This window comes from Physeter macrocephalus, chromosome 4, assembly GCF_002837175.3.
Source record: "Physeter macrocephalus isolate SW-GA chromosome 4, ASM283717v5, whole genome shotgun sequence".
Lineage (NCBI taxonomy): Eukaryota > Metazoa > Chordata > Mammalia > Artiodactyla > Physeteridae > Physeter > Physeter macrocephalus.
The window spans coordinates 43,107,136-43,123,019 of NC_041217.1; the positions used below are offsets into that span (position 1 = coordinate 43,107,136).

The 15,884-nt window shown below is 44.9% G+C and overlaps 1 protein-coding gene across 1 annotated transcript in view; it reads left to right on the forward strand.

Moving 5' to 3' along the window:
- Positions 1-10,799, forward strand: part of C4H1orf105 (chromosome 4 C1orf105 homolog) — a 21,592-nt gene extending 10,793 nt beyond the window's left edge. The window contains exons 4-8 of the mRNA XM_055083874.1: positions 2,877-2,949; positions 5,028-5,082; positions 5,153-5,163; positions 7,627-7,698; positions 10,654-10,799. Of these exons, the coding sequence (XP_054939849.1) occupies positions 2,877-2,949; positions 5,028-5,082; positions 5,153-5,163; positions 7,627-7,698; positions 10,654-10,799 (357 nt within the window). The remainder of the gene's footprint in view (positions 1-2,876; positions 2,950-5,027; positions 5,083-5,152; positions 5,164-7,626; positions 7,699-10,653) is intronic.
- The last annotated feature ends 5,085 nt before the right edge of the window (positions 10,800-15,884 follow it).

A 15,884-nucleotide genomic window follows, 5' to 3' on the forward strand; every position in this document is an offset into this window, starting at 1 on the left:
GCTGAGCCTGCGCGTCCGGAGCCTGTGCTCCGCAACGGGAGAGGCCACAACAGCGAGAGGCCCGCGTACCATTAAAAAAAAAAACAACAACAAAAAAAGAGTTCTCGGTGGTGAGAAAATTGGAAGTCAGCCTCTTATACACCCAAAGATGTGTGAGATACGTTCTTGCTCTTAAAGAACTCAAAGCCTGGCGGAGGAAACTAACACATTAAAAAAAAAAAAAAGAATAACAGTACAAATTGCAACAAGAGTTATACCAAATCTGTGATGGAACCCGAGAGGCAGGCACCCAGGTAAGGGGGTCAGGAGAAAGATTTTCTGAGAACGAAACATCTAAGCTATATCATAAAGGGTAAGGAGTTAACAAGGCTAGATAGGGCAATATATATGGCATTTTTTCCCTCAGATTCCAAAGGAATCTGGTGGGGGACTCTGGAGTCACAGTTTCAGCTGTCATTCACCTAGCAAGCTCCTGCTGTGCTCCATGCGTGTTTGTTGCTTGGTTTGCCATGAACCCCGTGATTCCAGTCCCTGTGGGGTCTGGTGTATTCTTATGCAGAAACCAGAAGTCCGGAAAAGGTGGCAGAATCAACTGCAGGAAAGACAAGCATCCGCTTGTAACTCGACTAAAACCAAACCTGCCTGAGAACCCTGCCACCCCACCTCCAGCACCCAGGCCTTCCTCATGCTTTCAGACCAAGCAAAGATGCCGCTCCCAGAAGCCCTTCCGGATTCCTCACATGGCATGCAGTCGCTCTCTTTGCTGAAGGCCCAGAAGCATCCTCGCTTCTTCAGTGATACCTGGTGCATCCAGCCTTGAATCGCAGTTTCAGAACAGTGTCTTAGTCTCAGAACTGACAGATGTGAGGGACAGGAGGGAAAAGCCTGGGCCGCAGGAGATCCCACCCCCAGGGTGCAGGGAAGATAAGGTAGGAGGTTGAATCGGCCCCGAAGAGTAAAGGAGTCAGCCCCGGGGGGTGGGAAAGGGGGCTTGATGGTGGGGGGAGTTGGGGGGGGTCCTCTCCAGCCTCCCTCCTTCCACGGACAACTGGCCATTCCAGGCTGTCCTCACTTACCTGAAGCGGGTTGGCCAGGTCTTTCTTCCATGTTGTTGCACAGTGTTCCTAGGTTGGAATGCCGCCCCCCTCCTTATTCCCCACCTCCAACACCTACCTGAGCACCGCCTGTTCTTTCAACCTTCCTCAGACCCTTTCCTTGACGCCCCATTCCCACCAGATGAGCTCAGCGCCTCCCTTCCGCTCCCCTGTGGCCTCAGTATATTTCTGCCCTTCAACACCAGCACACCTCTTGGTACCCAGGCTGCAGGGTGGTGAGCAGCTTGCAGTCAGAAGCTGTGTCTTCTTTATCTTGGTGTCCCCAGTACGTAGAGAATGGACAAATACATAAGTCTGCATTCTTCCCTGGTCTTCCTTTGGGCCAGAAACCTTCTTATTCATCTTTGTGACTCCATCACAGTGCCCTCTACGTGGTGGCCTCACAGTGAAGGTTTGTTGCTGAATGATAAATCTGGCCGTTCCCACTCATGCTTTCCCATACCAGCCCACAGCATGGGGATGCTGAGTTGATTCTTTGAAAGTGGCCTGTAAATATGAAATGTATTTTAAATATTTGTCAAAAGAATCCAACATGGTACACCGTTTACAGTCCTCAATCCCCATAATGCTGCACCCAAGCACCATGTGTCTCTCACGAGACAATCCAGCAAAAGTCACCTTAGGAGCCCAGCCCAGGCACTCACCCCCCATGCTGCACAGATATATTCCTCCTCTTCCTGTTCCACACACCTCGCAGGGCGGCCCAGGAGCAGGTCAGGGCACAGGCGTGCACACCTGCAGTGATAGGTCACCAACTCGACCACATGGAAGAGGAGCCTTCAGTTCCTAGTGACTGTCTGCTTCTCCCTGTGGTCCTCCTCTCCCCTGAGTTCTATGCTTCCTAAGAACCTATCTCACGACTCTGGTGTCAGTGTGAATGGGGAAGGGTAAGAGAATCCCCAGACAGGATGTTAACCTCAAGCTGCCATTTGCTCCCTAACCAAGCTTTCATCAGTCATGCGAATGAGAAGCCTGTGTTTCAGGTGGAAATGCCCCGGAGCCCACTCTCCCCCACCTTTGGCAGAAGTGGAGTCAGAAAGAAAGCAGGGGTTCCAGTGAGCTGAATGGGTGCCCCACTCTCCCTGCACTGGTGGTTTCTTTGCCTCCCTCCTCTAGGGGAGGGAGGGGGCTCAGGACCCACACACCAGCTCCAGTTCCGCCTAAGGCTTGATCGGTGGCTCTGGGGAGGAGCAGGAGGGCCACGTGGTGCTGGGCAGCGCAGGCTTGAGAGCTGATGTCAGGCCAAAGGGAAGACGTGAGAAAAGAGGGTAGGATTTCAGAGGGGCCAGAGAAGGGAGGTTTGCAGAAGTCTCCTATTCATTTTTCTCAGGCTGTCAGAGGTCTCCAACTAGTCCAGATGGTGGAACTTTTGTATGAAGTGTAGGAAGTGTGTCACCCACGAGAGAGCGCAGCCCCTCAGACTGCGTGATCGGGTTGGAAAGAGGGACCTAGCTGGGTTTCAGCCCCAGCCCCACCCCCACTGCCAGCTGTCTTATTCCTGTTCCACTGTATGCAGGGGCCCGAGGTCACCGTTTAGTCTGTGGCTCAACCCCTCCTGCCTAAACCCTCTCTGAATTTACCAGCCACAGACAAGCCTGGGTTTCATATCCACCGGGATGGGGCTGAGACCGAAGTGTCCATCTCTGTTTCATGGAAGAAAAACGGTTACTTCTCTCACCCCTCCACCCCTTACCCACTTCTTTGCTGCCCCAGATTCCCCACCATTTCCTCGCCTCTCTCTGTCTCTCTCTCTCCGCACAGGCCGGGAGGAATCGGAGAGACCCCACACTGATCAGAAACAAGCAGCTCTGCTCCATGTGTCGAGAAATGAAAATGGTAGTCGAGGAGGATGGCAGACATGGGCGTGAGCGTCCCCAGGGCACAGCGCTACCCCTTCCCCACCAAAGCCCAGCAGAGAGACCATGACGGGGCCTTGCAGGAAGGGCTGCAGATGAGCAGCTGCTGGTCCTGGGAACACCGTCTCCTGACACGATATGATAAATCTCCCCGTGTGCAACAAGCCAAATGATAAATGAACCAAGGCAGCTTGGGCCAGAGGGGAAGAGACGAGATGAGCCACGCTGCTTTGGGTTCGTCGGGTCACTGCACCTTACAGAGGTACGGGAGGTTATGGAGCCTCTTCTCCCCCTTACCATGTCTCCAACACAACACTCCAGCATCACAACCATGAAACAAGCAGCTTCATTTTGGGGTTTGTCATAAATTCAGCCACGACCGCAGTGGCGGTGGAGCTGGGGAGAGATTCTCTTGTTCTTCCTGGCTATAGGGGTTGTTTGTAACTGGTGGGGTGGATGGTGGGTGGGGGTAGTTTCAGGAAGAGAAAGGCTATCGGAGGGTTGTGGGCGCCACAAGGACGTAGCTCTGCCATCAGAGCTGCTGAAGAAAGAGGCGTGTTTTGGGGGGTGCTGTACATGTTGGAGCTAGGACTTGGGTCAGTTTAGGGGGTAGGGTTAGGGGCCTTCAGAGCAAGCACCAGGCTGGGTGGAAGGTTAATTTAGCTAAATGGTTAGGTTAGGGTTTGGGAAGTGTCTCTCCAATTCTAACAGCCTGTGATTCTCCTTTGACTTGGGGAGGAAGGTGGGGCTAGATGTGCAGAAAGAGGAAGGACAAGGAATAGAAGACAAACAGGAGACACAAGAGAGACTCCTTTGATGAGTTCATGGCAAAACTGCTTCCAACCAGCAAGCACTTCTCTGGGTTGTCATGTGGGATTTGGAAACTTAACTGAAGCTACCAGCCACGGTGTACCTGGATGTTCAGATCTCTGTTCATGTTCTGCATAATTAGGATCACAGTGTTCAATATTAGCATTGACTGGGATCTGAGAAGCTGGGATTGGGATTTCTCCTGGTCTTATTCCTGGAATCACTGTGTCCACATTTAGAATGCCCTGACCCCAGGCCTAAGCGGGCCCTGGCCAGCTGGCTCACTTGGGACCTTGACAACTGTTCTCTTTCTCAAGACCTCTTTTCTGACCTTTGCTCTTGCCCAAACCTGCCCCAAGTGGAAGCACACACCGTGGTTTTACCATTCCTGCAGATGCCCAAAGGAAGGGCCTCAAACACAAAAGTGCCCAAGGGCCCTTCGCTACCATGGTCGGAACCGGGGCTCACAGACCCTGGTGGGAAATGATAGAAAATGAGCGTGAAATACCCTTGTCTCACTATGTGCAGTAACAGCTCCCCTTCCTTCTGGGGCGGGGACTGGGGAGGGGAGGGGCTGTCTGTCTGCTGTTGTCACTGAGACCTCTCCATTCTCTGCAGGGGGTTTAGTGGAGATACTGGGAAAGTATAAAAAGACTCCTAAAAATAGAAGGGACTTCCTCAACTTGATATAGGGTGTCTACAAAAAACCCACAGCTAACAACGGACTTAGGAAAGACTGGATATTTTCCCCAAAGAGCAGGGACAAGACCAGGATGTGTGCTCTTGCCTCTGCTGTTCACCATTGTACTGTACGTTCTAGTCAGGACAGTTAAGGCAAGAAAAAGAAATTAAAGGTATCCTGATTAGAAAGGAAAACATAAAACTGTATTTGCAGATGATGTGATTTTATATATAGAAAGTCCTAAGAGATCCATAAAAAATCTCCTAGAGCTAATAAATGAGTACGGCAGAGTCACAAGACACAAGATCAATATACAGAAAATAATTTTATTCGTAGATATTCGCAGTGGACAATGCAAAACTGAAATTAAGAAAACAGTTCCATTTATAAAAGCATCAAAAAATTAAAATACTTAGGAATAAATTTAACAAGAGAAAGGAGAAAGCAGAAGATGATGTATTAATGACTCATATTAAATACAACTTGAGTTTGCTAAGGCAGTATGTTATTTCTTTAAATTAGAATGCAGTTTGGGGCATTGTTCTACTTGGGACTTTCTTCCATTGGTGCAACCAAGAACTATGATAATCCCAGATGATCTGAAACTATCCTCTAGCAACTATCCATAGCAAATACTATGAGTCATAGGTAAATCAAAGATTTAAATTAGGACACAGCTTTGTATCTGGTTGTATCAGTTGTGGATTGAGAAATACAATAAGTAAAATGCTTAGGGAATGCTTTAGGGATGAGCTTCTTGAGTGGTTTCATTTTCTGTTTATAGTACATAGTTAGACAAAAAAAAGTTGTTTTTAACCTCTTTGCCTGAACAGCTGTGGAAACTACTGTAGAAGCTATAATCTTCCTTTTTTAAGAATAGTACAAGGCATAGGATAGGAGATTTCTTCGATAACTTAGGCAGAACTAAATACAAATTCTCCATGTGGATGACATATCTAATTCATAAAGTATGGGAGACTGCATAAATTTTCTTGAGTCTAAGACAGCCTCTGCTACTTTATATTGACTAAAATTACTGTTATCAGTTTGTTGTCATTTGCTGCTTTCTTATCAAGATCAAGTATATCAAAAATAAAATCCAGTCAAAGTTGGATTAGTTGGATTTCAGGGTTTTTTCTGCATTTAACTACCAGACCAGGAAGAAGGACTAAGTTTTCACTTTATTAAAAAACTCAAAACACGGAGTCACCCTGGATAAGGCACCAAGATAAGTGGATTTGCCTTGCGGTAGATGGTTTAAATGTAAACATACAGTCACCCTTCCGTATGACTAAACAAAAAAGTTATATGTGATCTAATGGCAATCTTTAATTTGTTTCCTCTACAGAGAGCAGTATCATGGGAAAATAAATAGGTCTTTTTGTAACCTTAGATGACAGCAGGAGTTGTTATATTTCCCTGTATGAACTCAGAGCCATTTGTACAAACTAAAATATAGACTCAGATGCACCAAAACCACATCCTGGCCCAAGCAGACAGGGCCGTGGAAGAAATGTGTATTTGAGCAGTACAGACTCCAGCACTAGTGACGTTTACCGCCCCCGACTCTATACTTTTTAAGTGCTCTTATATTGGATCACAATAAAAGTCATTCTAAAAAATATTCCTTACAGACTTTAAATGGAAAACTGGAATTTCTGAGCCAAAGGTACTCTTCTATGAAAGAGACTTTTGAAATGTTTTGTTCCAATTTATCTTGCAAGTTTGGTACTTTAAAGAAAGTCTCAGGGGCTTCCCTGGTGGCGCAGTGGTCGAGAGTCCGCCTGCCGATGCAGGGGACACGGGTTCGTGCCCGGGTCTGGGAGGATCCCACCTGCCGCGGAGCGGCTGGGCCTGTGAGCCATGGCCGCTGAGCCTGCGCGTCCGGAGCCTGTGCTCCGCAATGGGAGAGGCCAAAACAGTGAGAGGCCCGCGTACCACAAAAGAAAAAAAAAAAAAAAAAAGTCTCAAATCCTGAGTCATTAATTGTGTGTGTTTTTTTTAAAACAAGCTCTTATTCCTTTAAAGCTAAGACCGAAGTTTGAACCAATCCTAAAATCATGTCAATTCCAGACAGAAGTATCATTAGATTGGTCCTTTTTTTTTTTCAGTATAGTGAAGGACAACATCCAACTTCTGTTTGAGATTTAGCTAGTGTGACTCTAAAGTCAGGTCCTCGTTCTGTTTGTAGCTTATAAAGTCTGTCCTCATAGTTTTTAAATCTCACTACATATATAAGCAGATTGGAATTGTCCTTACTGAAATAATTTTTTAAAGTGACTTTAATTATAGCCATGTAGGAATTAAATGATGTTTGTTGACTGGAAGTAATGAAGGAAAAAAGGGAGGGAGGGAGGAAAAGAGAGAGGAAATAAGTATGAGCAGATAGATATATATTTGTTGAATTATAGTGTAGACAGATCTTAAACTATTCAGTCTTACAAATAGCACCTTCTTGTTTGCCCAAAATGGGTAATAGAAGGGATTTTTCTTTTTCTTAGTCCCAGTGAGTCCTCCAATGGCAATTTAATAAAATTAACTGACTGGGCTGACCATATTTTTGGTAGCAAAGTAAAAATAATCCTGGAAAATCTCTGTGGAAGTAGATACCAGGAAATGAATGTAGAGATGTAGATTGCCCATACAAGTTTACAGATTGGTCAGTCTTTAGAAATAAAACAATTTAAAATAATGTAGAAATGGTTTGAGCTTATATACCTTTTGGTTTAGGGTCACTTCCACAGTCTCAGCCACCAGGAGAAATAGGGAGTGATCAAGACATTTTTCTTGAGAATTGGAAGGTTCTAAACAAAATATTCTCAGTTTTGCACTGATCTGGAAGTGTTGTTACTTTTTTTTCGAAGAACTGGAGGATTCTCTCCTTTATCCCTTCTACTTTCAGACCATATATTATCTGACAGTGGAATAAAACCTTTTTTTAAATGAAGGTTTTATCAAAATCCATGAAAATACTACTAAAGTAAAAAGAGCTTCGGAAGTGGTGGTCTTTGGCCAGCCATCTCACACTGCTCCCAAGTGGTCTGAGCACCAGGTTAACAGGTGCTGGGGTCGAGAGACCACCTGTGTTTTAAAATGTACAATGACACATTCCTTTCCACCAAGCCCTAGCCAAATCACTAATGTGTATTCTCGCTTCTTCCAGTCAGAATGCTGAGTCTTCATCCACCAAAAGCCCAGACTGTACCCAAACGTCCTCGTGATGACATCCCAACAGGTTTGCTTTCTTCTGGAGTACTTGTAGTGGGAGACGTACCACCCCCAGAGTAATACCTAAGATAATTTCTAAATTTTCTGAACAAATTCCCATTCTCCATCCCTTTTCTTTCACGTACTGCTTATTGACCTGTTTCGCCTGGTCCACAGCCCTCCCTTCACTCCAGCCCTACCTGTCCCCTCTTCAGGCCTCACTTGCATTTATCCATGGCGTGTTCCTTCCCAGGTCCTCTCCACGGCACAGGGCTCTGCCCCATTCTTTCTAAAGAGCCCCATAATCCACTTGCTGAAGAATGTCCGTAGGGATGGGGCACAAAGTAGATAATTCCCTTCTCAGGCAGTCTTGATAGTACCAATTAAGGTGGGAAGGGAAATGTGTCCCCACACCCATGGCATGGCCCCGCCAAGCCCTGAGCCTTCCCTTCCACAGGCTCCCTAGACCACCTGCCTTCCCCTGGCAGCTGCCCAGTGCTATTCTTATGTTCATGTGCTGCTACAGAAAAAAAGGACAGCACGACTCTATCTCCAGCTTCAGTATTGACCTAAGTCTTATCTTTTAGAGAAGCCAACACTGGGCTGGCAAAGAGGAGGTGGGTCATTCTTTGGAGTGATATGATTCAAGGGTTTAATGCAGCATAGGCTGTCACTTTAGTAACTTTGTCTATCTTCTCATTTGCTCCCAGATTAACTGAAGCCACTTTCAGTTTTTCTCTTATTTGATACACACAGTAAGGAAAATCAAGTTCACTTTGTACTGATGGGAAAGTCTAAGCTCTATCCTGGGAGGTTGCAGAGGAGCTAGAGCCAGAACTGAACTGAGAGGACATCAAGAAAGGAAATTTGAGGGTAGAAGGGATATCTTGAAGGGATGTCAAAAGGGAGGACCAGAGACTCAGGCGACAGCTGAGGTTAGGAGATAACCACTCTAGCGGAGTGAAAGACTGCTAGTCCCAACCCCTTCTTATGTCTCCAAAAATATTGGCCTCACTCGTGACTTTCATTTAGCCAAAGTGGACTGAAGATACAAGAGCTAAGAGCATCCTCCCAATGAAAGCTGCCCCCATCTGCCTGCAACGACTTCATTCTCTTGAAGCCTAGGGAACACTGGGTGACAGGCATGTGCAGTTGGTATCAGGGTTCTCCGTACCAGCCATACATTCATTCTGAGTTTCCCTTAAACCTGAATTTTTTCAGGTCTGCCTCACAAAGGATAAAACACACATACACGTGCACACACACTCACACACAATTACATGCCCTTCCCTCAGCCGGAATGTTTATTTTCTGATTCTACAGGACAGTGTGATAAGATGCCTTTCATCAATTTATTAACCCTGGGAGTGTATTTCAATTACCAGTATAAGAACTAGACTCAGTGCACCTAGATCAGTACATTATGTTCTGGACAGACCTCATTCTTGCCCCATAGAGTTCATCAAAGGACAGCAGTGTTGGAGGTGATACTTCAGAGAGAGTGCTTATGGAGCTGAAGCCTGGTAAATCTGCAGTTGATTCCAGTCGCAACCCTTCTGAGCTGAGCTTTGCTCTTGTGTGTGTGCTCTCTGAGGTCAAAGAAAAATCCTAGGAGCAAAGAGACCTGCATTCAGATCCTAGTCTTCCTAGACAGGTTTGGCCATATTGTTGAAACTATCTGGGTCTCTGTGTTCCCCCACTTAAAACCAGAGAAGCATTTTGCCCACCACCACCCCCAAGAGCCAGACACTCAGTACAAGCAGCCTTCACCTTTGACTGACCCAGAAAACCTGCTGACACTGCCCCAGCCCCACTGGTTTATACAGGTTAGACACGTCCCTGTGCTGCACAGCCTGTGGACATGCTGCAAATACCAAACGGCTGACTCATCCCAGTGAACATCACTGCCAGTGACTGTCTAACTCATTCTGTTGACCATGACAGAATCTCTAGTATTTTTCTGGATTCAGCTACACTTGATATGTCCTCAATAATTATTAGTGAGAACTAAGTAAATGGAAAGAGCCTATCTCTATTAAGTGATGGGGTTTCTTCTGGATTTGTTTATCTTGACTTTGGCCTTGAGTCCAGAGTTCCATAACACTCACAGGCTCTTGTCCAAAAACACTGGTAGAGCTGCTAACCACCTGACTTAGGTCTTCCACTTGGCCCAATGCTGAGATATGGCACAGAGGGTTAGGATTAAGGAGATCTGGGTTCTGGTCCTCAGTCCATCATGACCCTGGACCTGTTTCCTCTTCATTACAGCAATGACAGTGAACTGGGTCCTAGGTTTGTGATCTTGTGACATCTCTTAGCTCTCATTCAGCTGGACTAAAGAGCTTCTTCCAGAGAATTCAGGACTCCAGTTCCCTTAGTCATTCAGTGATTTCCAATGGGAAGATGCTATTTTATGCACTGATTTACTCTCCTTCACAATGAGTATTTTCAAAGAGTTGAATATTAACCAACTTCTTGTATATAAACTCATATTCAAAGAAGAGGTCAGGATGGTAAGGATTTTAAGGAGCCCTAAAATAAATTATTTCATAAAATGAAGGTTCCTTTTGAAATACAAGTACTTTTCCACTACTGTAGCCTTTCATAAGATCACGTTTGTTTGAAGAGCAGAATCACATATGTGTCCCTGAAAAGTCTTCTGAGAATTGAATCCTCTTTTCCCTTTGACCCATGTTACAACTCCAGACACACTTTATCTTCATTTATAATTTAATTGGCAATGTCTCCGAATATTTGGGTTATGTTTCTAAGCACTCCTTTCTGGCCTCTTTGACAAAATTTGTAAAAGCTTAAGTTGGTGGGGGCTAAGATGGTTCTAGTAAAAGGGATTCTCATGTGAACTTTGAAGCTGTTTTATAAGGTTAAAGAAGTCTTTGGTGACGTTGGTTATTTTGAGTAGATTTTAAAAATAGACTCTATCCTTAGAGTTATCCTTGTCCTTCCTTCTTACACTGTCCTCCAGAGAGCGTTTGCTACAGACTGCCCATTCTGGGCCCCAGAACAGCTGTCTTCCGTGGACTGCTGTCAGATGCCTACAAAACTCTGCAGGAGATGCAGCTCTCTTCCTTGCCCAAAAAGGAACCAGTGGGCAAGACAATGAGGCAGTGAGTGGTCAGAGCTCATCACCTTCCAGACTTTCAGAGAGAAAGCATCCTCACCAAGCCAGTTTCTGACACTAGTGCCTTCTCATCACTTCCTCTTAGCATGAAAAAGATGACTCAGTTTTGCCTTCCTAACTGTTGCTAGAATTCTAGCTCTTGCCATTGTCTTATCACTCATTTCTCCTAAAAACAAAATGGTTTAACGTCCATGATTATAAAGATGTGTTGATTAAAATGGAACATATTGAGCATCGTTCATTTTATTTTGCTCAAGATTCTTTATAATAGACAACATCTTTCTGTTTCTAAGACATGAATTTTCTGTGAAAATTATTTCTTCCTTCAGGGCAGGGGGCCAGAGATGGCCCCAGGAGGTCCCTCATGAATTCAGCCTAATAAGAATAAAAGAGAGAAATGGAGGTCACCCTTCTGTCCTCCTCTCTGTCAGTTAACTCTGATAGTTGACAGAGGATACTAGGATGCAGTAACTGGAAAATGACAGGTGATTAGCTGTTGCCACCCTTGAGGACAGGAACAGTGTCTGTCTTGCCTTCCTCATGCCGCCTTCTTTAGTGCCTTGCATATCACAGATGTTCATCTAATCTGTGTTCAGTTGAATCCAAAACAAATGCTTGTATTTGGTAGTTTGGTTACTTTAGTTTGAGGATATATATCTCCAACTCTGTCGTAGTCCATGTGTGTGAGGGAGACAAAGGAAGAGTCTAGGCTTGTAACTATTGTATTTATGGGCACACATGCTCCATGCCTAGCTTCAGGAGGGCTCGTATTAAAAAAAAAGGCCAGGACTTCCCTGGTGGCACAGTGCTTAAGAATCTGCCTGCCGATGCAGGGGACACGGGTTCGAGCCCTGGTCCGGGAAGATCCCACATTCCGCGGAGCAACTAAGCCCGTGTGTCACAACTACTGAGCCCACGTGCCACAACTACTGAAGCCCGCGCGCCCAGAACCTGTGCTCCGCAGAAAGAGAAGCTACCGCAATGAGAAGCCCGCGCACCGCAACGAAGAGTAGCCCCCTTTTGCTGCAGATAGAAAAAGACTGCACACGGCAACAAAGACCCAACGCAGCCAAAAATAAATAAAGAAAAATAAATAAATAAATTTATTGAAAAAACAAAAAGGTCCCTTCCATTGCTTAGGAGGCAGTGGCCTTATGGAATCTCAAGCTCCTGACTAAATGGGCCCTGGACCAACATGTGAGAACCAACCTCTGTGCTGACTGTGTTTGAAGAATGGGATTCAGAAATATCTAACAAATGTCCTGGTGACCAAATTGACCTCATTTCTTGTGCGCATGTGGGCACAAACAGGCACACACACAAACTCCCAAACCAGAAAAACTTGCTTGATTGCCCTATATTCCTGGTAGGCTATGGAGTCTTGGTTTCAGTTCATTTAGAGTTCAAGAATTCCAAAAATAGCACACACTGCCTTTCAAGGTGAAGGCTGTATGCATGAATTATGATCCCATTTTAGATGATTGTCAAAGGACAGACAAATCACAGATAAAGATGTTTCCTTCTCTTTATTTTTTTTGCAAATTAGCATATCCAGTAAAAGGATTTGGGGCACCTATACCCATACGTTAGGGGAGGATACAAGCCTCCAGCACAATTATTTAGAGCTTTTGAGGTAATCTGAATATTATGTACCTAGACAGATAGAAGCCTTCCTAAATCTCCTTAAGAAGTCTTCATCTAGAATACTTGGGTGTTTCCAAACTCTCATCAAAAAGAATAACATTATGGTGTTTGCCAGTGTTCTAGCATGGTGACTGAGAATGATGGTCTATATCAGCAGTCCCCAACCTTTTGGGCACCAGGGACCAGTCTTGTGGAAGGCAATTTTCCCACAGACCGGGGCAGTGGGCGGTGGGAGGGATGATTCAGGCGGTAATGTGAGGGATGGGGAGCCGCAGATGACGCTTTGCTCGCTAGTCCGCCTCTCACCTCCTGCTGTGCGGCCCGGTGCCTAACAGGACACAGACCGGTACCAGTCCGCGGCCCGGTGGTTGGGGACTCCTGGTCTATATCATGGTTCTTAAAATTTTTGATCTTAGGAACCTTTTGCACTCCTAAATAGTGGGTTATATCCACTGACAATTATCATATTATAAATTAAAATGGAGAAATTTTAAAGCACAAAAATACACAAGTACACCTTCCAGTTTCTATCAGAGTGATAACATCATCACATGTCATGTAGCCTCTGGAAAACTCCACCATACCCTTAGGAGGCAAGAAAAGTAAGAAAGGCAAATAACATCTCAGTGTTATTATGAAAATAATTTTGACCTCACAGAAATCCCAAAAAGGATTTCAGAGACTCCAGGGGTCCCCAGACCATGCTTTGAGAACATCTAGTATACAGCATATACCCTTGCATCTCCAGCCTTCCAGGGAAAGGGACGCCAGGATGCTTAACTCACCTACCTGAGAAATCCGGTCCCTTGGCAGAAATTAGAGAGAAGGCAGCAGCAGGTTTTCAAAATTTGGTGGTATTGACTTTTTTCAAATTTAATTAATTAATTAATTTGGCTGCGTTGGGTCTTTGTTGCTGCGCACAGGCTTCTCTAGTTGCGGTGAGCAGGGGCTACTCTTTGTTGCGGTGTGTGGGCTTCTCATTGCGGTAGCTTCTCTTGTCGTGGAGCACAGGCTCTAGGTGCGCGGGCTTCAGTAGTTGTGGCTCGCGGGCTCTAGAACACAGGCTCAGTAGTTGTAGTGCATGGGCTTAGTTGCTCCGCGGCATGCTGGATCTTCCCGTCCCAGGGCTTGAACCCGTGTCCCCTGCATTGTCAGGCAGATTCTTAACCACTGCGCCACCAGGGAAGCCCTTCAGATTTATTTTTTAACATGGATAATCTTGGGTAGACTTGTTTGTTTCAAGGCTAAAGCCAGATTTTGCTGTTTTAAAAATAAATCACGCTTGTTATAATAAAAATCTACAGACGTGAGTCAGACTTACTCCTACTTTTTATCTTCTTTCACCCCAACAGGGAACTTAAAAAGCAATCAATCAGCACAATTCTTTTACTGCCAGAAATGGAGAGAAATTCTGTATTTAGGAGAATCCATGCAAAAAATCAAGTATGTAACACAAAGCCATTGTCACCTCCAGTCCCCAGTTTAACCTTGGGAAATCCCACAGGCCTTTACTGCCTCTGACCTCATCAGGGTCACTCATCTTTTCGCTGGCCCCTGACTGTCAAAGCTCATGGGAAGCCTGTCAAGGGTCTGTTGGCTCCTGGGTCCTGTGGTATTACACATTAGAGCTGCCCATCTACCTGAAAACGTGCAAGAATCATATAACTCCAAGGAGCAGAAGTGTAACAGGGTTAGAAGAATGGCCTCGTCTCCTCCTAAGGAAGCCCTGTCTAGAATGTCCTATGTGGATGTAGCTACTCCAGTTGGGGGAGGTCTGAAGGATGAGGACGGCCCTGCCCAACAGAATACAGAAAATTTCGAAGAAGAAAAGGAAGCACAGACTTGTTTCTGTTAATAAATCTATAAACTACAGTCTTAAGAATCAAGATTAAAGAAATGGATAAAACTTAACTCATCTCTAGAAAAAACTGAGATGATCAATCATGTTTCAACCATGTCCCCCTCAAGCCCATCTTAATTTCACACCTTAGTAAGTACTGTCCCTGTTTCATACGTGTAATTCTTGCCTCTCTAGAAAAATGTGTCACTTCATGAGGATGAGAACAATATCTCATGCTCCCACCATATCCCCATGGGAGCTACCCAGACACATATGCAAGAGATACTAAGAAGGAAGAAAAGTACATTTCTCAGTTGCTAAGCAATATGAAAAAATAAGAGGTGAGATCCTTGTATTTGGGGATCTGAGGATACAAAGGGTTTAGGTATTAGGACCCTGCCTTTGACTCACTTATCATTGGAGAAATAACACACATATACACAAATGAAGAGCATGTGTACAGGCCAGTATTGGAATAAGCATGAGTTACTCTCCACTATAAACTGAACCCTGGTGATTGCAGCAATAACGTTCTCATAGCACCAACCGTCCAGCCCTCTGGACAGGAACAAAGATGCAATTGTGTGACCTCCTCAGGAAAGTTGGTCAGAGGAGAAATAGACATATTCACCCACACACAATGTTATCTCTTGTTCTTTGCAGAGTCTTTGGCAAGAGGTTTAACTGCCTGGCCAGTGCAGTGCAGAATGGTGAAATAAGGCATTGGCAAATGTTTGCAGTTTCGAGGAAAACTTGTTCCGAAACATCTTGGGATTGGCCTCCCCTGGTCCTGTGTAACAGTGACCATCCTATGGGATGTCACATGGCCAGAGAGTCAGTGACTTTCAGATTCCTTGCTGAGAATCTGAGAGGAGCAAGGAGGAGGACCGAGAGGAGGACTCTCTCCTTGCTTCCCAGATTCTCACATGGAGAAAATTACATGAAGAGTAAGAGTGTCTATAAAACAAGAAAGATACTGGGTAACATTAGTTGGCTCTTAGGAGTGGAACTGAATGGCTAGAGGACAGAAATCGGCAGAAAGAGATTTTTCATAGTACACCCTTCTTTACTCTTTGAGTTTTAAACCACATGAATGTTTTTCATTGACTCAAAAACCAAAAAAAAGAGGAAATGAAGAAAAGAAAAAAAAAAAAACCCTTCAAAAGTTGCCAGGGGGATTTCTAGCTTTGGAATTGGAAATCTGATAAACTATCAACATAATTACTCATCTTCCTGACAGACAAAGGAGTTCAGCATCCAGGTCAATGATAAATTTTATCTCTGGCCCTTGGAAGTTTTGCTACTGAAATGCTAGTTCTGGCAAGTAGTAACAAATGTCTCAAGCTTATGTAGCATTTTAAGCTTTTCAAAGCACTTTCACTTATTTTTCCTCTCTCTTTGCATCAGTTCCCCAGTGTTCTCCTTACATTAAACAGGAGCAGTAAAGATCCACGCAAGCTGTCCATTTAACAAACACAGTCCTTTCCTGGGCACGGCTACAAAAATGCTTCATATTATTGTAACAAGTGCACCTGCTTCTTTTTTATGGCACTGCCTACATGGGACTAGTCTCTTGCACAAAACCCTTGAA